Source organism: Chiloscyllium plagiosum, unplaced genomic scaffold (genome assembly GCF_037043375.1).
Source record: "Chiloscyllium plagiosum isolate Xiang-an unplaced genomic scaffold, Cpla_swu_hap1 HiC_scaffold_44, whole genome shotgun sequence".
Lineage (NCBI taxonomy): Eukaryota > Metazoa > Chordata > Chondrichthyes > Orectolobiformes > Hemiscylliidae > Chiloscyllium > Chiloscyllium plagiosum.
In genome coordinates this window covers 22,161,299-22,188,094 of record NW_028270182.1, presented here as the reverse complement: position 1 = coordinate 22,188,094, position 26,796 = coordinate 22,161,299, and the positions used below count along the sequence as shown (strand labels likewise).

General features: G+C 47.3%; 2 protein-coding genes across 10 annotated transcripts in view; one reads left to right on the top strand and one right to left on the bottom strand.

The window, feature by feature from the left end:
• Positions 1 to 8,367, bottom strand: part of gps2 (G protein pathway suppressor 2) — a 46,222-nt gene extending 37,855 nt beyond the window's left edge. Inside the window, exons 1-2 of one of the 2 annotated variants that reach the window (XM_043686898.2) lie at positions 8,286 to 8,367; positions 4,011 to 4,138 (exon numbers count right to left, since the gene is read on the bottom strand). In XM_043686898.2, the coding sequence (XP_043542833.1) occupies positions 4,011 to 4,104 (94 nt within the window). In that variant the 5' untranslated portion in view covers positions 4,105 to 4,138; positions 8,286 to 8,367. Of the gene's footprint in view, positions 1 to 4,010; positions 4,139 to 8,200; positions 8,223 to 8,285 lie in introns of those variants that run through there. The other variant, XM_087983004.1, reaches the window with a different exon arrangement.
• Positions 8,368 to 8,680: 313 nt separating this feature from the next.
• Positions 8,681 to 26,796, top strand: part of neurl4 (neuralized E3 ubiquitin protein ligase 4) — a 220,178-nt gene continuing 202,062 nt past the window's right edge. For all 8 annotated transcript variants that reach the window (XM_087983019.1, XM_087983018.1, XM_087983014.1 and 5 more), the window contains exons 1-2: positions 8,681 to 8,867; positions 21,480 to 21,882. In XM_087983019.1, the coding sequence (XP_087839145.1) occupies positions 8,703 to 8,867; positions 21,480 to 21,882 (568 nt within the window). In that variant the 5' untranslated portion in view covers positions 8,681 to 8,702. The remainder of the gene's footprint in view (positions 8,868 to 21,479; positions 21,883 to 26,796) is intronic.

Below are 26,796 nucleotides of genomic sequence, written 5' to 3'. Positions count from 1 at the left end.
ATACATTAACCATTTGAGGGGGTTAAATCGGTCATCTTAAAACTTGTGGGATAGAGGCACTTAATTTCCAGCAAACCCTTCCTATCAAGGTTGTGACACAGGAAGACCCAAAAGGCGGAGTACTGATTGAATCCCCAGAGTGTGGAAGTTGGCTATTCAGCCATCAAGTCCACAGCAACCCTCTGAACAGCAATTCACCCAGACCCATGCCCCTACCATATCCCTATAAACCAGCACTTCCCAGGGTTAATCTCCCTAGCCTGCACATCTGTTGGACACTTACGGGAAATTTAGCATGGCCAATCCACCAAACCTGCACATCTTTGGACTTTGGGAGGAAAGCACCTGGATTAAACCCACAATGATAGGAGGCGGGGGGCGGTGAGTGGGAAATGTGCAAACTTTGCACAGACAGTTGTCCAAGGGTGGAATCGTACTCAGGTCCCTGGCGCTGTGAGGCAACAGCACTAACCACTGAACTGAATTGCCGAACAGAAAATATTTAGAACTCCTAACACAGAGGCAGATCTAGGTATTTCAATCCAGAGCCACACAATATAATGGGCGGCACGGTGGCTCAGTGGTTAGCACTGCTGCCTCACAGCACCAGAGACCCGGGTTCAATTCCCGCCTCAGGCGATTGACTGTGTGGAGTTTGCACGTTCTCCCCGTGTCTGCGTGGGTTTCCTCCGGGTGCTCCGGTTTCCTCCCACAGTCCAAAGATGTGCAGGTCAGGTAAATTGGCCATGCTAAATTGCCCGTAGTGTTAGGTAAGGGGTAAATGCAGGGGTATGGGTGGGTTGTGCTTCGGCGGGGCGGTGTGGACTTGTTGGGCCGAAGGGCCTGTTTCCACAGTAAGTAATCTAATCTAATCTAATCTAATTAGTATCCAGATTCAACATATAACGAATACAGCTAATGGAATGCTAGGATTTATAACTGGAGTACTCAACATAAAAACTAGAATATTATGCCTTTGTTAAACAGGGCATTGGTAAGCATATCTCAAATACTGTGTTCAATTTTCGTCTCCTTACTAAAGGAAGGATGGGAATGCACTGACACTGTTCAGAGGTTTACTCTCGAGAGCTGGAATGAGTTGTCTTACGAGGTTAGGTTAGACAGCTTAGTCTTGCTTCCACTGGAGTTTAGCAGAGCAAAGAGTGACTTGAAAGGTATGGTCTTGACAAGGAGGATGTGGAAAAGATGTCTTCTCTTATGACGACTCCAGAACTAAGGGACACGGTTTTAAAATCAGAGGTCACCGTTTTAGGGCTGTTTGACACTTAAAGAAAAATAAGTTAATATTTGACAGTCAACATGGCTTTGGCAAGGGCAGGTCATGTCTGACAAATTTAATTGAAATTCTTTGACGAGGTGAAACAGGCAGTAGATGAGGGTTTCAGACAGCACTTGATATGGTGCCAACATGGCAGGTTGGTTCACAAATTAGAAACGTTTGAGATTGATGGATCCTTGGCAGCATGGAATAGAATTTGGCTAAAAGATAGGAACCAGAAGACAGAGTAAATGGATGGGCATTTCTCAGATCGGAGACAAGGATGTATCCCAGGGATCGATGTTGGGACCCTTGTTTTTCTGATTTATATTAATAATTTGGAGAAGGGCATTGAGGGCAAAACCTCTAAATTTCCAGATGACACTAAGCTAGGGAGAATAGTGAATTAAAGGCTAACATTTGGGGTGGCACAGTGACTCAGTGGTTAACACTTGGACCTCACAGCGCCAGCATCCAGATTCAATTCAACTTTTGAGCGACTATTTGTGTGGAATTTGCACATTCTCCCAGTGTCTGTATGGGTTTCCTCCCACCATCCAAAAAACACGCAGGTTAGATGAACTGGCCATGCTAAGTTGTCCAGTTATGTGCAGGCTAAGCTGGTTAGCCATGGAACATGCAGGGGAACGGTGATAGTAGATCTGGGTGGGATGCTCTTCACAGGACAGGTGTGGGACTTGATGGGCCGAATGGTCTGCTTCCACACTGTCGGGACTCTATGAGTGACTTCAGAGGGACATTGACAAGTTTGCCAAATAGGCAAGCACCTGAATTTCAATGCAGAGTCACGTGAGGTAATGCATTTTGGGAGAAACACAGAGAGACAGTACACACTCAATGGTACAACTTTGAGGAGAATACAGGTGCAGAGATACCTCATGATTCACATGAATAATTCTCTGAAGATGGCCAGGCAAGTTGAAACAAAAGTTAAGAAGGCTTATGGGACCCTTGGGTTTATATATAGAGGCATAGAATAGAAAAGCAAGCAAGTGATGCTACCCCTCTACAAATCATTAGTCAGACCACATTTGGAGTATTGTGCTCGATTCTGGGCACCTTATTTAAGGAAAGATCTTGGAGATAGTGCCAAGGAGATTTGCTAGAGTTATACCAGGAATAAGGAACTTTAGATACAAGGAAAGATTACAGAAATTGCGCTTATTCTGCTTGGAGCAGAGAAGATTAAGAGGTGACATTATTGAGGTATTAAAATATGTGAACCTTTTTTTAGGATAAAGGAGTATATTCTGTTTCTATTGTTGGTATGTCAGGAACAACAATTTCAAGATTGTCAGCAAGAAAGCTCGGAGAAACATCTTTACTCAGAGTTGTTAGGATTTAGAATGCATTGCCTGAGAGAGTAGTGGAGGTGGATTCCATACAAGGTCTTAAAAGAGAGCTGGAGAGACAGAAATATTTGAAAGGGATGAATTTAGTCAGCTACAGAGATCGGGTTGGAGAATGGGACTAGCTGGGTAGCTCTGTCAGGAACAGAGTGGTGGCACAAGTGGTGGGGAGATGGGTTCAGCAAGAGTTGATGAGGATGGGCAGGGGATGGACGAATGGGTGGAGCAGGAGGGTTTTTTTACATTACATTACAGTGTGGAAACAGGCCCTTCGGCCCAACAAGTCCACACCAACCCGCCGAAGCGTAACCCACCCATACCCCTACATTTACCCCTTACCTAACACTACGGGCAATTTAGTATGGCCAATTCACCTGACCTGCACATCTTTGGACTGTGGGAGGAAACCGGAGCACCTGGAGGAAACCCACGCAGACACGGGGAGAACGTGAAAACTCCACACAGTCAGTCGCCTGAGGGAATTGAACCCGGATCTCTGGCGCTGTGAGGCAGCAGTGCTAACCACTGTGCCACAATGCCGCCCCAGGGTTGGTAACAGGCAGCGTGGAGGGGGCAGCGGAGAAGGAACAGGCAGAGTGATGGTGGGGTCAACAGGTACAGCATGGGGGTGGTTAGCTGGAATGGGTAGAGCGAAGGGGTGGGGAGTAGAATGGGCAATGAGGTGCTGGGTGGAATGGGCAGAGGGCGGGAGGAGGGCACAGGCAGAGAGAGGGGGTTCATACAGTTTATGCCTTAACTGTCTTATTAGTAACATAGGATTAAGACTCTCTGGATTGATTAACAGGCTGTGGGCAATGTCCTGTGAGGAATGATTGAGTAAGTACTGCCTATGTTTCCTACATGATCTCAACTTGATCCTTGGGTACTGAGACTGTTCTATGGGTATAATTTGAAGACTCGGGTGCTATATTTTCCAGAGTTTAGAAGCATGCAAACTTCTTACAGAAGGAAGAATATTTCCCCTGTCTGGGAGCACTAAAACAGGAAGAAAGAGTCTTTGAATAATTGGTTGCCATCTGCCAAATTGGCATAAAGGTAAATGGCCTCCTTAAATTCCAATTTCAAATGGTCTCCAACACTTTTGCCCCAGAGTACTGCAAAGTCCTGGTGCGTTTCTCCTATTCCCTTTTGGAAAGTCCCATTGAATTTGCTTACAGTCTACCAGATTGCAACAACTCAGCATTCCGATTTAACAACAGGACATATCCTAGGGAATAAGTGAAAGCATTGCAGCATACAGCTTTTTGTTTTCTGTTGAACATTTTGCCAAACTGCCCTGTCTTAATCTACCTGCCATTCACAACGTCGACACACTCGCTCTTCCTTCCTGGGACCCTTACCTTGTCGCTTCCGTGCTCTCTCCTTCATGATGTGCTGGTGAAGAGCTCGCGCCATCGCGCTCGACATTTTGGGTCGTTCCAGTAGGGCTGGCATCGTCTCTGTTTCAGAAGGAGCCAGACGCTAGAAGCTAGAATAGGAACGAGAAAAAGTCATCATCAGCTTTGTGAGAGCAACAGAGTCGCAAGAGAAAATTAGACGAACTTGATCTCACTACACTGTCTCCTAATACCATCTGGTGCAACACAGCTCATAAGAACATCTAAAAGCTCCCCTTCGAGACATATGCATCCTTAACTCGGAACTATAGTGCTGTTCCTTCACAGCCACTGGGTCAAACTTATCAGCACTGTCCCTACACCTCAAGGGCTGCAGCAGTTCGAGGTGGCACATCACCACCTTCTCTAGGGGAAATAGGGATCAGCAGTAAAATGCTGGCTCAGCCAATGAAACCCACACCTTACACAGAATGTGCTGCAGAGAAACGGCTCATGAAAACCATTCTGTTTGGCTTCAAGGCAAATACAAATCCAGAATGAACCAGAGTCGTATTGGACTGGACCCCAGCAATGCAAGAATCTGTCAGAGTTCCCCAAATTGCATTCTCTTTCAAAATACACTGGCTAGAGCCAGGTTCCCCCTCTCACATATAATGCTTTCCCCTTGCCAAATCTCCCTCTTCTTCCCTGATCCTCATCCCCTATACGCATTACCACTGCACTCATCATTACTTCCTCCCCTCTCCATTTCCCTCTCACTGCTCTACCCCTTCACCTCCACAAATCCCCATCTCCTTACAAATCCCCCCTTCACCTCCACAAATCCACATCTCCTTACAAATCCCCCCTTCACCCCCACAAATCCCCATCTCCTTACAAATCCCCCCTTCACCCCCACAAATCCCCATCTCCTTACAAATCCCCCCTTCACCCCCACAAATCCCCATCTCCTTACAAATCCCCCCTTCACCCCCACAAATCCCCATCTCCTTACAAATCCCCCCTTCACCCCCACAAATCCCCATCTCCTTACAAATCCCCCCTTCACCCCCACAATTCCCCATCTCCTTACAAATCCCCCCTTCACCCCCACAATTCCCCATCTCCTTACAAATCCCCCCTTCACCCCCACAATTCCCCATCTCCTTACAAATGCCCCCTTCACCCCCACAAATCCCTCATTCACCCCCACAAATCCCCATCTCTCCTTACAAATCCCCCCTTCACCCCCACAAATCCCCATCTCCTTACAAATCCCCCCTTCACCCCCACAAATCCCCATCTCCTTACAAATCCCGCCTTCACCCCCACAAATCCCCATCTCCTTACAAATCCCCCCTTCACCCCCACAAATCCCCACCTTACAAATCCCGCATGCACCCCCACAAATCCCCATCTCCTTACAAATCCCCCCTTCACCCCCACAAATCCCTCATTCACCCCCACAAATCCCCATCTCTCCTTACAAATCCCCCCTTCACCCCCACAAATCCCCATCTCCTTACAAATCCCCCCTTCACCCCCACAAATCCCCATCTCCTTACAAATCCTCCCTTCACCTCCACAAATCCCCATCTCCTTACAAATCCCCCCTTCACCCCCACAAATCCCCATCTCCTTACAAATCCCCCCTTCACCCCCACAAATCCCCATCTCCTTACAAATCCCCCCTTCACCCCCACAAATCCCCATCTCCTGACAAATCCCGCATGCACCCCCACAATTCCCCATCTCCTTACAAATCCCCCCTTCACCCCCACAATTCCCCATCTCCTTACAAATCCCCCCTTCACCCCCACAATTCCCCATCTCCTTACAAATGCCCCCTTCACCCCCACAAATCCCTCATTCACCCCCACAAATCCCCATCTCTCCTTACAAATCCCCCCTTCACCCCCACAAATCCCCATCTCCTTACAAATCCCCCCTTCACCCCCACAAATCCCCATCTCCTTACAAATCCCGCCTTCACCCCCACAAATCCCCATCTCCTTACAAATCCCCCCTTCACCCCCACAAATCCCCACCTCCTTACAAATCCCGCATGCACCCCCACAAATCCCCATCTCCTTACAAATCCCCCCTTCACCCCCACAAATCCCTCATTCACCCCCACAAATCCCCATCTCTCCTTACAAATCCCCCCTTCACCCCCACAAATCCCCATCTCCTTACAAATCCCCCCTTCACCCCCACAAATCCCCATCTCCTTACAAATCCCCCCTTCACCTCCACAAATCCCCATCTCCTTACAAATCCCCCCTTCACCCCCACAAATCCCCATCTCCTTACAAATCCCCCCTTCACCCCCACAAATCCCCATCTCCTTACAAATCCCCCCTTCACCTCCACAAATCCCCATCTCCTGACAAATCCCGCATGCACCCCCACAAATCCCCATCTCCTTACAAATCTCCCCTTCACCCCCACAAATCCCCATCTCCTTACAAATCCCCCCTTCACCCCCACAAATCCCCATCTCCTTACAAATCCCCCCTTCACCCCCACAAATCCCCATCTCCTTACAAATCCCCCCTTCACCCCCACAAATCCCCATCTCCTTACAAATCCCCCCTTCACCCCCACAAATCCCCATCTCCTTACAAATCCCCCCTTCACCCCCACAAATCCCCATCTCCTTACAAATCCCCCCTTCACCCCCACAAATCCCCATCTCCTTACAAATCCCCCCTTCACCCCCACAAATCCCCATCTCCTTACAAATCCCCCCTTCACCCCCACAAATCCCCATCTCCTTACAAATCCCCCCTTCACCCCCACAATTCCCCATCTCCTTACAAATCCCCCCTTCACCCCCACAATTCCCCATCTCCTTACAAATGCCCCCTTCACCCCCACAAATCCCTCATTCACCCCCACAAATCCCCATCTCTCCTTACAAATCCCCCCTTCACCCCCACAAATCCCCATCTCCTTACAAATCCCCCCTTCACCCCCACAAATCCCCATCTCCTTACAAATCCCCCCTTCACCCCCACAAATCCCCATCTCCTTACAAATCCCCCCTTCACCCCCACAAATCCCCACCTCCTTACAAATCCCGCATGCACCCCCACAAATCCCCATCTCCTTACAAATCCCCCCTTCACCCCCACAAATCCCTCATTCACCCCCACAAATCCCCATCTCTCCTTACAAATCCCCCCTTCACCCCCACAAATCCCCATCTCTCCTTACAAATCCCCCCTTCACCCCCACAAATCCCCATCTCCTTACAAATCCCCCCTTCACCCCCACAAATCCCCATCTCCTTACAAATCCCCCCTTCACCTCCACAAATCCCCATCTCCTTACAAATCCCCCCTTCACCTCCACAAATCCCCATCTCCTTACAAATCCCCCCTTCACCCCCACAAATCCCCATCTCCTTACAAATCCCGCATGCACCCCCACAAATCCCCATCTCCTTACAAGTCTCCCCTTCACCTCCACAAATCCCCATCTCCTTACAAATCCCCCCTTCACCCCCACAAATCCCCATCTCCTTACAAATCCCCCCTTCACCCCCACAAATCCCCATCTCCTTACAAATCCCCCCTTCACCTCCACAAATCCCCATCTCCTTACAAATCCCCATCTCCTTACAAATCCCCATCTCCTTACAAATCCCCATCTCCTTACAAATCCCCCCTTCACCTCCACAAATCCCCATCTCCTTACAAATCCCCATCTCCTGACAAATCCCCCCTTCACCTCCACAAATCCCCATCTCCTTACAAATCCCCATCTCCTGACAAATCCCCCCTTCACCTCCACAAATCCCCATCTCCTTACAAATCCCCCCTTCACCCCCACAAATCCCCATCTCCTTACAGATCCCCCCTTCACCCCCACAAATCCCCATGTCCTTACAAATCCCCCCCTTCACCCCCACAAATCCCCATCTCCTTACAAATCCCCCCTTCACCCCCACAAATCCCCATCTCCTTACAAATCCCCCCTTCACCCCCACAAATCCCCATCTCCTTACAAATCCCCCCTTCACCCCCACAAATCCCCATCTCCTTACAAATCCCCATCTCCTTACAAATCCCCCCTTCACCCCACAAATCCCCATCTCCTTACAAATCCCCCCTTCACCCCACAAATCCCCATCTCCTTACAAATCCCCCCTTCACCCCACAAATCCCCATCTCCTTACAAATCCCCCATTGACCCCCAAAAGTCCATACCTTCCAACGATATCGTCCCCGTCCCCTTTTCCTCTCTCCCACCCACATCCCCTTCTCTCTATGTCCTTTATCTTCCCTTCCTCACCATTCCCTGTGTTCCAGGCCGTGGGCCTACCCCCTTCCACTCTGTCCCTGTCACCCTCTGTGTCTCCACCCTCCCTGACCCCGCCCACCGTCACATCCACCCCGCAGCCGTAAAGCGAAAGGCACCGCAACAGGCCGGCGGTAACCTGACGCGCGATGGTGTCGTAAAGCGGGGCGCGTCTGTTGTGGGTGGGGGAGGAGAGGGAGAAAGGGAAACCGCCCCGCAGCCGTAAAGTGGATCGAACAGCTGCCCCGCAGCCGTCGAGCAGATTGGTCTCGCGCCCCGACCTGCAGCCCGTGGGGGGGGAAGGCTGTCGCGAAGAGGCGGTTGTCGCGGAGCAGGAGCGGGCCTGAGGGGGAGGGGAAGGGAGCAGGGGGGTGGGGGTTAAGCCCCTCTCTCTCTCGCTCGGCGCTGGCAATGGCGGCCGAGTTCCACCTGAGGACCGGCAAACTGGTGGCGTTGCTGAACGGCAACCGCACGGCCAAGCGTAACAAGCCGACCGAGGAGTTCAATCACGGGCTGGCGATGAGCCGGGAGCCGCTGGGGGACGGGCAGCTCTTTCAGGTGCGGATCGACAGGAAGGTGAGTCCCTGGGGGTGGGAGAGACATATAACCCCCACCCGGGGGAGGGGGAGGGTGAGGGTGAACTCAACAAGAAACCCCGGTGATTGAGGCCTACACCAGGAGATGCAGGGGAAGGGGAGTCTCAGGGGACAAGGCAAGGGGGGGGGGGCGGGATTACCCCCCCTCCTCTCTAAGATTGCGTTTTTAAATAATATTTAATAATTGTTATGTGTTCCCCCCCCTCCCCACAATGCAAGGAGTGGGGCTTAAAAGATGGAGTTTGCCACCCCGCATCTGAGAGGAGCCTCAGCCCCAGACTGGCATCTGTCTGCCACAACATTACTGTTAAATAGCCTCTTCCACACTCCATCCAGTTTAAAATTCAACCCCCCCCCCCTCACCCCGTCACTTGGTGAAGATTCCTGTCCAGTATATCATTAGCTGCCATCTCAAAGCTATCATACCCACTCCCCCCACCGGCTCCGTAAGGCCAATGTGATGTACAACGCCAACTCCCAGCGAGAGCCCAGGTGCAAGAGGTGCCAGAGGATGGAGCGTAGGTAGAAGGTCCCAGAAGGGCTCAATGGGTTGGGCAGCGCTAACGTAGGGAAAGAAACCAAGATGATATTTTGGTTCGCTGGCTTGGTGCTAGAGCTTTGGTCAAGTTGAACTGCACCATCTGGTGCCAAGGGCTCTTGAGTGGTTCGCATGATGGGGTGCACCAGATGTCAGCCATTATAAACTCTCAAGACAAGTACAGCACAGGGTTAGGTACAGAGTAAAGGTCCCTCGACTCTGTCTCCATCAAACCCTCCCAGGACAGAGGCAGCTTGAGACTAGATAGAGAGTAATGCTGCTTATATGTTATGCCAATCCAACATTCCCAGGATAGGGACAGTACATGGTTAGATACAGAGTGAAGCTTTCTCTACTCTTTCAGACTGAAAGTAAACAGAAAGTAAAACTTGATCAACATTGGCCCTATCAAAATTCCTGGTAGTGAGGGTGGGAATGGGACCATAGATCAGATGAATGCATGGCTGAGAAGCTGATGCAGGGGAGAAGGGTTCTCATTCTTGGATCATTGGAATCTCTTCTGGGGTAGCAGTGACCTGTACAAGAAGGACGGATGGCACCTGAATTGGAAGGGGACTAGTGTACTGGCAGGGAAATTTGCTGGAGCTGCTCGGGAGGATTTAAACTATTACATTAGGTGGGGGTGGCACACAGGGAGATAGTGAAGAAGGAGATCAATCTGAGACTGGTATAATTAAGAAAAGAAGCGAGTCAAACAGGCAGGGACAAAGCAGATAACGAGGTAGGACTGATAAATTAAACTGCATTTATTTCAGTGTAAGAGGCCTAACAGGGAAGGCAGATGAACTCAGGGCATGGTTAGGAACATGGGACTGGGATAGCATAGCAATTACAGAAAAGTGGTTCAGGGATGGGCAGGACTGGCAGCTTAATGTTTCAGGATACAAATGCTACAGGAAGGATAGAAAGGAAAGCAAGGGAGGAGGGGGAGTGGTGTTTTTGATAAGGGATAGCATTACAGCTGTGAGGGAGGATATTCCCAGAAATACATCCAGGGAAGTTATTTGGGTGGAACTGAGAAATAAGAAAGGGATGATCACCTTATTGGGATTGTATTATAGACCCTCTAATAGTCAGAGGGAAATTGAGAAACAAACTTGTAAGAAGATCTCAGCTATCTGTAAGAATAATAAGAATAATAATAGAATAGGTCGGGGATTTTAACTTTCCAAACTTAGACTGGGACTGCCATAGTGTTAAGGGTTTAGATGGAGAGGAATTTAAATGTGTACAAGAAAATTTTCTGATTCAGTATGTGGACGTACCTAATAGAGAAGGTGTAAAACTTGCCCTGCACTTGGTGAAAAAAGGCAGACAGGTGACTGAGGTGTCAGTGGGGGAGCACTTTGGGGCCAGGGACCATAATTCTATTAGTTTTAAAATAATGATGGAAAAAGATAGACCAGATCTAAAAGTTGGAAGTTCTAAATTAGAGAAAGGCCAATTTTGACGGTATTAGGCAAGAACTTTCAAAAGCTGATTGGGGGCAAATGTTCACAGGTAAAGGGACGGCTGAAAAATGGGAAACCTTCAGAAATGAGATAATGAGAATCCAGAGAAAATATATTCAAGTTAGGGTGAAAGGAAAGGCTGGTAGGTATAGGGAATGCTGGATGATGAGAGAAATTGAGGGTTTGGTTAAGAAAAAGGAGGAAGCAAATGTCAGGTATAGACAGAGAAGATCGAATGAATCCTTAGAGTATAAAGGTAGCAGGAGTATACTGAAGAGGGCAATCAGGAGGACAAAAAAGGGAACATGAGATAGCTTTGGCAAATAGAGTTAAGGAGAATCCAAAGGGTTTTTACAAATACATTAAGGACAAAAGGGTAACTGGGGAGAGAACAGGGCCCCTCAAAGATTAGCAAGGCAGCCTTTGTGTGGAGCTGCAGGAGATGGGGAGATACTAAACGAGTACTTTGCATCAGTGTTTACTGTGGAAAAGGACATGGAAGATATAGAAAGTAGGGAAATAGATGATGACGTCTTGAAAAATGTCCATATTACAGAGGAGGAAGTGCTTAATGTCTTGAAACACATAAAAATGGATAAATCCCCAGGACCTGATCAGGTGTACCCTAGAACTCTGTGGGAAGCTAGGGAAGTGATTGCTGGGCCTCTTGCTGAGCTATTTATATCATCGATAGTCACAGGTGAGGTGCCGGAAGACTGGAGATTTGCTAACATGGTGCCACTGTTTAAGAAAGGTGGTAAGGACAAACTAGGGAATTCTAGACCAGTGAGCCTGACATTGGTGGTGGGCAAGGTGTTGGAGGGAATTCTGAGGGACAGGATGTACATGTATTTGGAAAAGCAAGGACTGATTAGGGATAGTCAGCATGGCTTTGTGCGTGGGAAATCATGTCTCACAAACTTGGTTGAGTTTTAACAAAGAGGGTTGATGAGGGCAGAGCCCCATGGGAGACTGGTTAGCAAGGTTAGATCTCATGGAATACAGGAAGAACTAGCCATTTGGATACAGAACTGGTTCAAAGGTAGAAGACGGAGGGTGGTAGTGGAGGGTTGCTTTACAGACTGGGGGCTTGTGACCAGTGGAGTGTCACAAGGATCGGTGCTGGGTCCACTTCTTCTAGTCATTTATATAAATGATTTGGATGTGAGCATAGTTTGCAGGTGACACCAAAATTGGAGGTGTAGTGGACAGCGAAGAAGATTACCCCAGATTACAACAGGTTCTTGATCAAATGCAGAAAGTAAGGTCTGCAGATGCTGGAGATCAGAGCTGGAAATGTGTTGCTGGAAAAGCGCAGCAGGTCAGGCAGCATCCAGGGAACAGGAGAATCGACGTTTCGGGCATAAGCCCTTCTTCAGGAATGAGGAAAGTTTGTCCAGCAGGCTAAGATAAAAGGTAGGGAGGAGGGACTTGGGGGAGGGGCGTCGGAAATGTGATAGGTGGAAAGAGGTCAAGGTGAGGGTGATAGGTCAGACTGGGGTGGGGGCGGAGAGGTCGGGAAGAAGATCTCAGGTTAGGAAGGCGGTGCTGAATTTGATGGATTTGACTGAGACAGGGTGGGGGAAGGGGAAATGAGGAAACTGGTGAAATCCGAGTTCATCCCTTGTGGTTGGAGGGTTCCTAGCCGGCTAGGAACCCTCCAACCACAAGGGATGAACTCGGATTTCACCAGTTTCCTCATTTCCCCTTCCCCCACCCTGTCTCAGTCAAATCCATCAAATTCAGCACCGCCTTCCTAACCTGAGATCTTCTTCCCGACCTCTCCGCCCCCACCCCAGTCTGACCTATCACCCTCACCTTGACCTCCTTCCACCTATCACATTTCTGACGCCCCTCCCCCAAGTCCCTCCTCCCTACCTTTTATCTTAGCCTGCTGGACAAACTTTCCTCATTCCTGAAGAAGGGCTTATGCCCGAAACGTCGATTCTCCTGTTCCCTGGATGCTGCCTGACCTGCTGCGCTTTTCCAGCAACACATTTCCAGCTCTGATCTCCAGCATCTGCAGACCTTACTTTCTCCATTTGATCAAGAACCTGTTGTAATCTGGGGTAATCTTCTTCGCTGTCCACTACATCTCCAATTTTGGTGTCACCTGCAAACTATGCTCACATCCAAATCATTTATATAAATGACTAGAAGAAGTGGACCCAGCACCGATCCTTGTGACACTCCACTGGTCACAGGCCCCCAGTCTGGTCAGCATGGACGAGTTGGATGGAAGCGTCTGTTTCTGTGCTATACTCTGACTCTGTGGAATTTGTACACTCTCCTCATATCTGCTTGGCTTTCCTAGGGCTGCTCCAGTTTACTCCCATAAAAATGTGCAATTTATGTGGATTGGCCATGCTAAATTGCCCATAATGTCCAGTGATGTGAGGAAAGGTGGATTAACCATGCAGATTATGGCAATAGAGTGGTGTGGGTATGTCTGGGTGAGATGTTCTTCAGAGAGTCAGTGTGGACTTGTTGGGCTGAATGGCCTGCTTCCACGCTGTAGGGATTCTATGATAAACCAAAATCAGAGCATCCTCTACAGTTTTAAAACTGAAATTAAAACCCCCTCTACTCTTAAAGCTGAAAGGAATCTCGAAATAAAGTGACATCTGTATTAAACGCTCCGAGGATAGGAACAGCAGAGGTTTAAATATGGAGTAAAGCTATCTCCACTCTTTGAACTCCAAGTAATTGGGAAGTAAAGGTGCATCGACACAATCCCCATCAAACACTCCAGGACAAGGCCAGCAATGGGTTAAAAACAGATTAAACTCCCAACTTCTTAATCAAATATAAATTAACAGCGAACAGAAACTTGTAGAATGAAACAGAAACTTAGTAAATTAAAATAATATTATTGACTCGTAGAGTCATATAGCATGGAAACAGACCCTTTGGTCCAACTCGTCTGTGCTGACCAGACATTCCACTCTGGCCTATATCCCTTTAAACCTTCGCTATTCATATTCCTATCCAGATGACTTTTGAATGTTGTAATTGTACCAGCCCTCCTCCACTTCCTCTGACAGCTCATTCCATACACATACCACCGTTCTGTGTGAAAAAGTTGCCCCTCGGGTTCCTTTTATATCTTTCCCTTCTCACCTTAAACCTAAGCCCTCTAATTTTGGACGCTCCTCCCTTTGGAAAAAAGTTTCGGCCAGTCACCCTCTCCATGCCCCCCATGATTTTATAAACCCCTATCAGGTCACCCTCAGCTGCTGACACTCCAGTGAAAAAAGCCCCAGTCCCTTCAGCCCCTCTCTATAACCCAAACCCTCCAGTAACAGCAGCATCCTTGTAGATCTTTTCTGAACCCTCTCAAGTTGAATAACATCCTTCCTGTAGGATGACTAGAATTGTGCGCAAAATTCTAGAAGTGGCGTCACGAATGTCCTATAAAGCTGCAACACGACATCCCAACTCCCATACTCAATTGTGCTGATGAAAGAAAGCAACACCTTCTTCACCACCCTGTCAACCTGTGACTCAATGTTGTCTGGGCTGATGATGCATCCCAACCCCTGCGCTGTTCATCATTTTTTAAAGACCTCTACTGCGCTGGTGAGCACTGCATGTTCCCTCTCCAGGGACACCTGCGTGTAAACATAACTCTGAAAGAGGGGCAGACAGTCAGGATTGTTAGAAACCTTGGCCAGACCCAGAAGAAGGCCCATCAACTAGTCAGCCTGCTCTGAATGCCCTTAAATCAGGAGCATAGGACTGAAGTCCAACCAATTCGAAGGAGCAGCCCCTTCAGAAACTGAACAGGGCTTGCAAACTGAAACATTCTACATTGACATGACGCACTCACACCTACTTGTCACAAAATCTACACGTGGCCTGGCACTCAGTGGATGTACTTAGTCTGTGATTGTGTGGGACTGCCACATGCAGCATTCTCCACCAAGCATCCCCAAAGGAATAGGGGACGACCCACAGGGGATCTTTGCTGCTCGAGGGCAAAATGGTGTCCAAGCGACAGGCAAAGGTGCAGAAGTGGAGAGCATGCAAAACAGCAGCCTGCACAGGATTTCCCAAAGACAGTTCAGATTGTGGGGCGCCACGTCATGGGGAAGGGTCTTTTGCATAGGAATTGTTGAGTTCTGGATGGGCAGCGCTCAGTTCATCCAGAAGCCCACCACACCTGAGCCACTAAGATCTTGCATGAGGCATGGAGGCCGAGCACCTTGTCCTTCAGGTGTCAGCCCGCAAAACGGATGTTGACCAACACCCCCTCGGTCAGCTGTGCGGGGTCATCCAGCCCCCTCCTCTGCCATCTAATACGTCCCTGACCCTGGTCAGCTAAGCATCCCTAGCCCTCCCCTCCTTGCAGCAGTAGAGAGCTCGCTGACAGAGGAACCTGTTCGTGAGCAGTGGCTCCTTTACAATAACTGCCACTCCTATATGACCTGACCGTGTTCCAGACTGTGATCAAGCCCCAGTGGAAGCTAGGTAATTCCTGGAAGGACATCAGAGGGCGAGACTGTTCCGTGAACAGGAACCTCGCTTCGATGTTGAGGCCGCGCACCTGATAGAAGAAATATGTCATAAGGGGCCCCCCAGCGTGGAGGTGGGTTGATGTAAAGATATCACTGCAGAGCCTGAGGGTGGAAAGTTGTTATCTAGATGCGGAGGCACACTGGCGCCTGACTCCTGTCTTCAAGCAGTAGACTTGGGACTATAGCAGGAACTGCTGCAGCAGCACTGCCTTTTGTCCCAGAAAAACTCAACAAGCTTCTACTGGAGGGTTTGACAAAGCCAGAGGTTAGGACCAATGTGAGCAGCTGGTACCATAGCATTGCAGCCAACAGCTGGTTTATGATCAGCACTCGCACCGTGTGAGACAACACTCCTGTCTCATGACCTCGGTGAGTGATCATCTTGGTTTCAAGTCATGCCAGTTTGCTCGCCAGGATTCCTCGTCAGGGCAAAGATGGCATCCCAAGTAGAGAAAGTGAGTGCTACTCTACGAGAAGCACTGGAGCTGCTCCTGCAGGGAGTCCATCTGCTGTAGATTGACTGGAAGTCCTGAACACTTTGAGGAGAAAGTGAGGTCTGCAGATGCTGGAGATCAGAGATGGAGATGTGTTGCTGGAAAAGCGCAGCTGGTCAGGCAGCATCTAGGGAACAGGAGAATCGACGTTTCGGGCATTAGCCCTTCTTCAGGAAGAAGGGCTAATGCCCGAAACGTCGATTCTCCTGTTCCCTAGATGCTGCCTGACCTGCTGCACTTTTCCAGCAACACATCTCCGTCCTGAACACTTTGTCCAGTTGATCCTTATGGAGGACCCCACAGAATAAACCTTCTGGCACTTGTGCATCTTCTGAGAGTCAGTCCCGTCCATAAACCTGAATATGTCATTGGTGTATATCGAAAGGACCACCCCGCCTCCACACAGAGTTAGAGATGACAATCACATTGTAAAGAAGCACAGTTAAAGAGAATGCAATTGGCCGGACAGGGGCGACACTGGTACACTCCCCTCCCGAAACATAGGGGTGCCGTCAGGGACCCATTAACCTTCATTAGACACTCCACAGCAGTGTACAGAGGTTGGATCTGGGTGACTAAAACCAAAGGCTGACAGAGGCCTGAGGAAACACTCATGACCCACTCTGTCAAATGCCTTTTCATGATCAAAGAAGAGAAAGGCACTCGACAGACCAGCCCTCTGGGAATGATGGGTCATGTCCGGGCCAGGTTGATGTTGTTGTCAATGCTCCAGCCTGGGACTGATGTGATCGAGTTGGGTTTTGTGGTCCAGCATGATACCAAAGTGAGACAAAAGCGCTCTGCGAAGATTTTGTCATCCGTGCTAAGGAGGGAGACCTGACCCCGTTCTTTAATAAATTGATATTCCCAATTTTGGGCAACAGAGTACTGATGGCCCTGTGCCAAGAGGGGCATCGTCATAGCAGTCGAGGGAACTGGCTCTAGGCAGCAGTCAGTAGCACCAACAACAGACTCTGCTCCAAACTCCAGGTTCCACCACCAGCAGGGTAAAGCTAGCTCTGAAACAAAGACTTTGCTTTTGATGTTTCAAGAGTTTAACAGACAGAAATTACATCTCGACCCCCCGCCCCCCCCCTCCTAAAACTGGAAGATGTTCTTTTGGCTTTAGTACAAAGAGGTTGAGAGAGGTTAAACCACATATCACTAAATTATTATTGATATCCGACATCATTTCACCGAAGTCCAAGAGAATGTTGGTAGTGTATTTGCCTGTGAGGTGAACAAACCACTTTGACAGTACCGTACCCAAAGGTTATCCAGTGATAGACCTGTCCCCATCAATACCGTACCCAAAGGTTAACCAGTGACTGACCTTTCCCCACTAGTACTGTACCTCAGTGTTATCCAGTGACCAACCTTTCCCCACCAGTACTGTACCCCAGTGTTACAAAGTGGCAGACTTGTCCCCACCAGCACTGTACCCGAGGGTTATCCAGTCACAGATCTGTCCCCACCAGCACTGTACCCGAGGGTTATCCAGTCACAGATCTGTCCCCACCAGCACTGTACCCGAGGGTTATCCAGTCACAGATCTGTCCCCACCAGCACTGTACCCGAGGGTTATCCAGTGACAAACCTGTCACCACCAGTATGGTACAGTGATGAACATTAATCCAGTATATTACTGTCACCACTAATCTCTTAATGTTCCATTTTCACTTTTCCCTGAAGAAAACAAATAGTCCTTCCTCCATCCCTTCAAAGTCAGTATCTTAAATTTTCAAATACCTGAAGTTACTATGGTGAGATTATAGCCATGTGCACAGCCCCGGCATGTTCCCTTCTTGAAGGAAACTCCTGAACCAGTTGAGATTTTAATCATCTTTGTTATTTCACTTTCAATTTGTTCATTATCTATATGGTGATATGTGCTTGCTGCTTCTTAGGATGTACTTGGGTGCGAGAGCCACTTCTCTGCCTCCTTGTCAGTGCAATTCCTCTGCGACCACTCTGCCTGAGAGTGACAAACCTAGCAGACGCACCCTAAACTATACCTGGCCAGGCTTTTTATTGCTGTCTTTTTAGTGTTCCTTGCTCTTTGAAAGTATGGCTGGAGAAACAAGACAACAAAGCCAAGGAGGTAGTAAAACTGAAGAAGAGCAGGACCAAAATTTGCTTATGGGGATGTGTGTGTGGCTGGCTTGGCTCGCATTTATTGCCCATCCTTCATTGTCCTGAAGAATGTGGGAGTGAGCCACCGCCTTGAACCACTGCAATCCATGTGTTGTTTGGACACTGTTATAGGCCTGACTAAAACCACTCAAAATATATTCAGAGGATAGTCAAGACCGAAACGTTTTCTTATTTTGAAGGTAAACGGAAGGTGTTGCATTCCAGATGCAATTCGACTGGTCAAACTAGCAGATTTGAAGCAAATCAGAATAATAGATTATTGACTACTGCCAGTGAACTGTTCCAATATATTAACATCCCATAAACACACCTTTGGCAAAAGACAAGTTCAGAAAAATAGATTATCTCTCAGACAGTTCTCCAGTCCAGGCGAGAAAACTCCGAGAGAATGAAAAGCAGGGAACGAGTTCCAAGCCATACTTCAAGACCCAGCAGCAGTGAAAACCTGCTAAAAACCTAAAACTAAACATCATCCTGGCTCTGTGGGAGCTTCACCCCACCAACTCACACTGTTTCTGTTGCTCCAAGTTCTTAACAAGAACCCAAGGCGTCTCAAGCTGTTTGCTTTAAGGGTTTTCAAAAAACAACTCAGTGCCTCTGCCTTAAAACCTCTATTCCAAAAAAACTAAGACAAAACATACCTCTTACAGCCACTGTATCATCACAGCACCTACAGTGCTGTTAGGAAAAACATTCCAGGACTTTGACCCCGCAACAGGGATGGGAAGTGTGTCAGATTTGAGCTTCCACTGCTCTCTGGGGTCACGCAAATCTCAGTGATTCACCAGGCTTTAAGTAAAGAAGTTCCTCCTCCTCTCTCCTAAATACTGATGTTTTCAGTTTAGAATTGTGTCTGATTTTAAGGTTCTGCAGCAAAAGGAATTAATTCCTCAGCATCTAACCTCTTGCAGTTGCTGTTATGTCACACTGGAATAATGTGCTGGCAATTAAATCCTGCTTTATACTAAATTATCGCAAAAGTTAAAAACATTTTTAAGAGTATACACAATTCTCCAATGATCTGTTTTTCAGGCCCAGATATTCCTGACACTCCATATCAAATAACCCAGTGATTCCAGCTAAACTCATGGATATAGAACGGCCACACCACTGACAAATATCAGTGGGTGCCTGACCATTGGGGAGCTAGCTGATTCAAATGGAAAATTATGTGATAAAACATGAAAATGTCCACTATGACTGGAACAAAAAAAAATGTTATTTAAATCGAGAAAGTTTACAGAACAGAGGGATTTGGGAGTCTAAAAAAATTCATTCACGGGATGCAGGCATCGCTGGTTAGGCCAGCTTTTGTTCCCATCCCAAATTGCCATGAAGGCAGTTGAGAGTCAACCACGTTTCTGTGGGTCTGCACTCATGTAGGCCAGGCCAGGTAAGGATGGCAGATTTCTCCCTGAAAGGACATTGGTGAGCCAGATGGGTTTTTCCAACAATTGACATTGGATTTGTGGTCGTCGTTAGATTTTTAGTTTTGGATTTTAATTGAATTCAAATTCTACCATCCGTCGTAGCAGGATTCGAACCTGGGTCCCCATTACCTAGGTCGCTGGATTGAACATCTGGTGATAATACTGCTCGGCCATCGCCTTCCAAAACATGAGCACGCATTACAGCAAATGACTAGGAAAGTAAATAAAGTTGCTGTTTATGACAGGGGAATATAGTATAAAAGTAATGAAGTTTTGCTTCAGTTGAGACCACATCTGAAGTACTGGGTACAGTTCATTCTCATTCTGTAAGAAAGGATATGAAAGAAGCAGTTGCAGAAATTCATTTGACTGATTCTTGGGACAAGAGGGTTACCTTGTGGGGAAATAGAGCTGTACAGCCCCTTTGTTCCAACTCATCCATGCTGCCCAGATATCCTAAATAAATCTAGTTAGAAATCACACAACACCAGGTTATAGTCCAACAGGTTGTCGACCACCTGATGAAGGAGCAGCTAGTGTTTCCAGATAAACTTGTTGGACTATAACTTGTGGGCGGCACGGTGGCCCAGTGGTTAGCACTGCTGCCTCACAGCGCCTGTAGACCCGGGTTCAATTCCCGACTCAGGCGACTGACTGTGTGGAGTTTGCACATTCTCCCCGTGTCTGCGTGGGTTTCCTCCGGGTGCTCCGGTTTCCTCCCACAGTCCAAAGATGTGCGGGTCAGGTGAATTGGCCATGCTAAATTGCCCGTAGTGATAGGTTAAAGGGGTAAAGGTAGGGGTATGGGTGGGTTGCGCTTCGGCGGGTCGGTGTGGACTTGTTGGGCCGAAGGGCCTGTTTCCACACTGTAAGTAATCTAATCTAATCTAATCTAATCTAATCTAAAAATCTAATCTAATCTAATAACCTGGTTTTGTGTGATTTTTAACTTTGTACGCCCCAGTCCAAAACGGGCACCTCCAAATCTTCATTAAATTTAGTCCCATTTGCTAGCATTTGGTCCATTTCCCTCCAAACCCTTCCTACTCGTGTACCCATTCTGTATTCAACAAGAATTGATATTTATTACAATTAAACAGACGAGCAAACAATTAAAAATCATTGACATAACTCGACTAAATAAAACTTGAGTTCCATTATTTACTCTCCCAAAAGCATGTGAGGAGACAGAAAAAAATAAAGTGAGTGTCATGGATAGAGGGAAGACAGGCAATGTAATTCAGTCAGTGATCTCTGTTCATTGGGTCAGCTGAGTTGGTTCATGTGCGCATCAGAATGCTGCTTCTTGGTGTTCTGTCTCTGGCTGCTTTCCCTAGCTGTAGGAGGTACAGGTTGGTTAGTGCATATGTATAAAAGATCTTTGACTTACTTATTAGGTTACAGCAATTGTTGAATAAATAATAACCCACAATAATAAATAATAAGAAATAATAATTTTAAGTATTCAAGTTGGTTTTTCTACCAAAACAGTCGTGGTACCTGAGGTGGTGGAGGTTTGATGACTTCCTGGTTGGCCCCTGAAGCTGTTCAGCTCCCTGATAATGAATTATGTTGTTGTTGACAGGCAGGAGACATTTGTCATCAATAGCTGATCAGCAGTCCACAGGCAAATCAGCTACTTGTAGTCAACTGATCCTCCATTTGGACACGGCCCCTCTCTCCAGCTAATCTGCAAACTGCAGTTCAATTACTGCTTGAACAAGGAACTGTGTAAAACTGCACTGACTCGTAGAGTCTGGTCACCTGCTTTTAAAACTGTAGTAATCCAGCAGCAATCCTTGATGTGTAAAAGGGTTGTTTTCTCTTTGCAACCCACAATCAAAAATACACAGAAGTGAAAAGACATGGTTTTTACATCACGTGTAAGAGATAATGCTCGACTTACCAGTGACCCAAACATCTTCAAAATTGAGTGATAAAATTAGCTTCAATGTTTCTAATGGCTTCTTCTGCCTCTGCTGTGCAGGTGAACTCCTGGAGTGGCTCGATTGAAATTGGAGTGACTGCCTTGGATCCCAGTACGTTGGATTTCCCCAGCAGTGCCACTGGGCTGAAGGGTGGCTCCTGGATCATTTCGGGCTGCTCGGTGCTGCGGGATGGGCGATCAGTACTGGAGGAGTACGGCCAAGACCTGGACCAGCTGAGTGAGGGTGACAAAGTGGGCATTCAGCGGACTCCGGGGGGTGAGCTGCACCTGTGGGTGAATGGACGAGACTGTGGGGTGGCAGCCTCAGGGCTGCCCCCACGGGTTTGGGGCGTGGTTGACCTGTACGGCAAGTGCACTCAAGTGACCGTGTTGGGCTGTGACACCATCCCTCGAAGGGAAGAACCACGCAGAGCCACCGCTGCCACTACCACCACAGAGGAAGGTAATAGAGCATTGTCTTTGCATCACTTGTAAAACGGGTCCACTCGTTTACCTCCCTGCTCTCTGTGGGAGCTTGCTGTTGACAAGTTGCAATCAACCTGTTTCGACACAGCATATAGTCTGCTGTAAAGCACTGTGCGAGGATATGGATTTCTGAAAGGGCTGTATTAACTTTGAAAATTAAATTGCTCATAATAGTTTACTGGTAAATTAGATTCCAACACCCGACAGGAATGTGCTGCACTTCTGCTAAATGTAGGAGAGCAATTTGCACTGTACGCACGGTAATTCCAGCAGAGGTGGACCATTCTGAACATGAGCATCCCCCACCCACCTTCATCTTGTCTTACCTGCATATCCTCTTATTCCTTTCTCCCTCATATCAGCTTCCCCCTTCAAACAATGCTATCCCTGCCCATTCCTTGTGGGAGCGAGTTCCAGAATGTCCCATTTTCTGAGTGAAGACCTCTCTGTTGAACTCACATTGGGGTTTCTTCGGAATGTCTAAGCTTGACGATCCTGAGTTCCTACTCTTCTCCGAAACATATTTTCTACATTTACCCTATCAAACTCTCCCCATCATTTTAAATACCTTAATCAGGTCATCCCTCAGTCTTCTGAAAAGAGCCTAGTCTGTTCGGGTTCTCATGATTGGTAAAACCTCTAAGCTCTGACAATTTATTGCTGCCTTGATGTCCTTTATGTATTTTGGAGATCAGATATATTTATGGTGTTCAGAGTGTGGTTTAATTTGAGAGGTGAGAACATTAGGTTTCGGGTTTGGAAGGGTGGCTTGGGGGTGTTCACTCTCAATTTGGGGTGGAATGAGTTAAACGATGGGGACAACTTGCACAGACATAATTTACATTTACTTAAATAGAGTGGTGGGGCAGGCTGATTGAATTCATTTTGGATAAATGATCAAGGAAATTATGTCCTCTGTTGGGGAAAAAGAATCATAGCATGAGACTACAATCTTGAAATTTAGAACCAGGCTTTTCAATTCCCAACATACAGAAGAGTACAAACCTGCCAAACGTTAAAGGCTGGAGCTCAATTGATGTTTTCTCCAGGTCAGTAGATTCTGTTGTTAATTAGGATCATCATGGGATATGAATGAAGGCAGATAATTGAAGTTGGAATTAAGATCATGTGTGATCTAGTTGAATTGCAGAACAGGTTCGCAGTGTTGAATGGCCTCATATTCCTCTATGTTTTATGTCTACTTCCATTCCTTTTGGGGATAAAAATGCTTTACCGAGCTCCTAGGATTCCCTAATCCACTTTTACAAATTATTTCTTTCTAATGAATCAACAGCAACTCAGAATTGTAGAATGGCTGCAGCTCAGGAGGAGGCCATTGAGCCTATCATTGTATCCCAACTGGAGCAACTCACCTAGAGCCAGTGCCCCACAGCAGACCAATTTTTTTTTTTCTCTTCAGTCTAATTTAGACTATTTGCTGTTTAAACTTGACCTTACTTCCACTACACCTTTGGACAGTACATGCCCAACTCTAACCACTCACTCCAAGAGAAAGTTTCTTCCTGTGTCTCTGTTGCTCCTTTTATCAATCACCCTCTAGTTCCTGATCCCCTGGCCGTGAGAACAGTTCCTTTTTGTTGCATTCATCCAGACTCCTCATGATTTTGTACACGTCCATCAAATTTTATTTAAACACTCTGTTCAAGACAAACAGGGGTTCAGCTTCTTCAATCTGTCCACATAACTGAAGTTCTGCATTCAAATCCTTCCTCATGCGGTGCCCAGAATTGGATGCAGTATTCCAGTTGAAGCTGAACCAACATTTTACACTGATTTACACTGCAAACACTATTCTTAGGTGACACAAAGGCCACAAGTATGCAAAGAGGCTCCCATTGTCATTCTGAAGTGAAGGAAACCAATAATCAGTCTCGAAGCGATGCTACCAGAATGTTGTGTGATCCAGGACTCGGTAACCTGAGTGATATCCTGCATAGTGTGGGTAATGGAGTCAGACTGCAAGGCTTTTGAAGGGTAACTGCAGAAGTGAAATAGGCAGAAGTGGCCACTGCAGATGCTGGAGATCAGAGTCAAGATTAGAGTGGTGCTGGAAAAGCACAGCAGTTCAGGCAGCATCCGAAGAGCAGGAAAAGCGACGTTTCGGGGCAAAAGCCCTTCATCAGGCGTCATTCCTGATGAAGGGCATTTGCCCGAAACATCTCTTTTCCTGCTCCTCGGATGCTGCCTGGCCTGCTGTACTTTTCCAGCACCACTCTAATCTTGACTCTGCAGAAGTGAGACGTCTACTGTAATGACACAGTGGCCTTCCATAGGTAGCCTTGACCTCAGGAGGACACTCAGGGGTCCGCCTGAGAGAACATGCCCTGCAGTGGCTGCAGCTCATGAGCATCTCCCAGGTCTAGGAAAGGCCCCTCCCCATCAGAGTGGTGGGTGGAGAAGGCAGAGCAACAGGGTGAGTGCAGCGAAGGAGTCGTATCCATGTTTGCTTTATATGTTGCAGTCCACATCATATGACCGTATATGCGCTTACATAGAGATCATTTTCATGTTATGGGCCATCATCTCGACTGATTTTTCATAGCAACCTTACCTTTATAACCGGTGCTCCAGATTCTTGTCGCATTCTCTGTCTTTGCTTCTCTGATTTGTTTTTTCAGTACATCTCTGAACCTTCCACATTGAGTCTGATTCTCAGTTCTATTCTCCACCTGACATCAGTTATATACATCATTTTTCTTCATCTTACGCTGTTTCCTGACCTTTCGTTAACCAGGGAATCAACGCCACCTTTAACAATCAAATAGATTCCAAAGTGATTCGCACGTACCTGGATTAATACGTGGGACTATGATGAAGTGGTCATTATAGAGATTTCATTGAGGAAGGGATAAGATAGAATGTCTCAAGGCGAATGTCACATCTGCACTCCGAGAGAACACATGGAGAGCTCGTACATTAAGGCAATATGGATGCAGCTCAAAAATAGGAAGGACACAATCATTCTGTCATACTATAGGGGCCCCAACAGCTACCAAGACATTGAGGAACAAATATGTAGGCAGATTGTGAAAAGTTGCAATAACAACAGGGTTGTCATTAGTGGGTGACTTTAACTTCCCCGATGTTGACTGGGATTCCTTTAAGGTTAGACAGGGCAACCGGGGCATCCTAACAAAGAGGGTTTCTTGATATGGTACATGGATAGTTCAACCAGAGGAGGGGCTATTCTGGATCTTGTGTTGGTGAATGTGTGGACATGTGACTGACCTTTCAATGGGACAGCATTTTGGAAACAGTGATCTCAACCCCTTGCATGTTATGATAGCTATGAATAAGGATAAGTCAGGACCTTGTGGGAATGTAATAAATTGAGGGCAAATTATGTCAGTATTAGGCAAGATGAAAAGTTAAGTGGGAGCCACTATTTTCAGGCAAGTCCACATTTACTATGTTGGTGTTTTTAACCTACTGATGAGAGTTTAGGGCCAGCATGTTCCAATAAGAAGCAGGGACAAGGATGGCAAGGTAATGGACCCTCTGATAACAAGGGATGTTTAGGTTAGATTACTTACAGCGTGGAAACAGGCCCTTCGGCCCAACAAGTCCACACCGACAATCCAAATAGCAACCCACCCAGACCCATTCCCCTACATTTACCCCTTCACCTAACACTATGGGCAATTTAGCATGGCCAGTTCACCTAACCTGCACATTTTTGGACTGTGGGAGGAAACCGGAGCACCCGGAGGAAACCCACTCAGACACGGGAAGAATGTGCAAACTCCACGAAGTTGCCTGAGGCGGGAATTGAACCTGGGTCTCGGGCGCTGTGAGGCAGCAGTGCTAACCACTATGTCACTGTGCCGCCCCAATTATTGTTAATTTAGTCAAAAGGGAAAAAGCATATGTACAGTTTAGGAAGCTCAGATCAGACAGGGCCCTCGAAGAATGTAAAGAAAGCAGAAAAGAACTCTAGCAGGACATCAGGAGAGCAATAAGAGACCATGAAATGACCTTGGCAAGTATGGTTAAAGAGAATCACAAGGCATTCTATACACACATTAAAAACAATTGGGTTACTAGAGAGAAGGTAGGACCACTCAGTGATAAAGGAGGGAACTTGTGCTTGGAGGCAGAGGATGTGGGCGAGATCCTAAATGAGTAATTTGCGTTGGTATCCATCCAGGAGAAGGACATGGAGCATAGTGAGATTAGTGTGGAGCATGCTAATATGCTCGGGCGCTTTGAGGTCAAGGAAGAAGAGCATTAAGGTGGGTAAGCCCCCAGGGCCTAATGATATCTGCCCCAGGTTATTGAGAGAGGCAAGAGAAATTTCTGGGGCTTTGACCAAAATCTTTGTATCCTCACTCTCCACCAGAGAGGTCCCAGATGACTAGAGAATAGTGAATGTTTTTCCTCTGTTCAAGAAGGGATAATCGAGGAATCCTTAGACTGGTGAGTCTCACATTGATCATTGGGAAGCTATTGGAGAGAATTCTTAGCAATAGGATTTATGCAGACTAAGAAAAGCATGGCCTAATTAGAGAAAGTCAGCTTGGCTTTGTATGCACCATGTCAAGTGTAATACTTGATTGAAATTTTCGAGGAAGTGACTACGTTGATCGATGAGGTTAGAGCAGTGGAAATTGCCTCTATGAATTATAGTAAGGCTTTTGTCAAGGTCCCTCATGGTAGTCATATCCAGAAGATTAAGGTGCATGGGATGCACCATGACTTGAGGAGAAAGTGAGGTCTGCAGATGCTGGAGATCAGAGCTGAAAATGTGTTGCTGGAAAAGCGCAGCAGGTCAGGCAGCATCCAGGGAACAGGAGAATCGACGTTTCGGGCATAAGCCCTTCTTCAGGAAGAAGGGCTTATGCCCGAAACGTCGATTCTCCTGTTCCCTGGA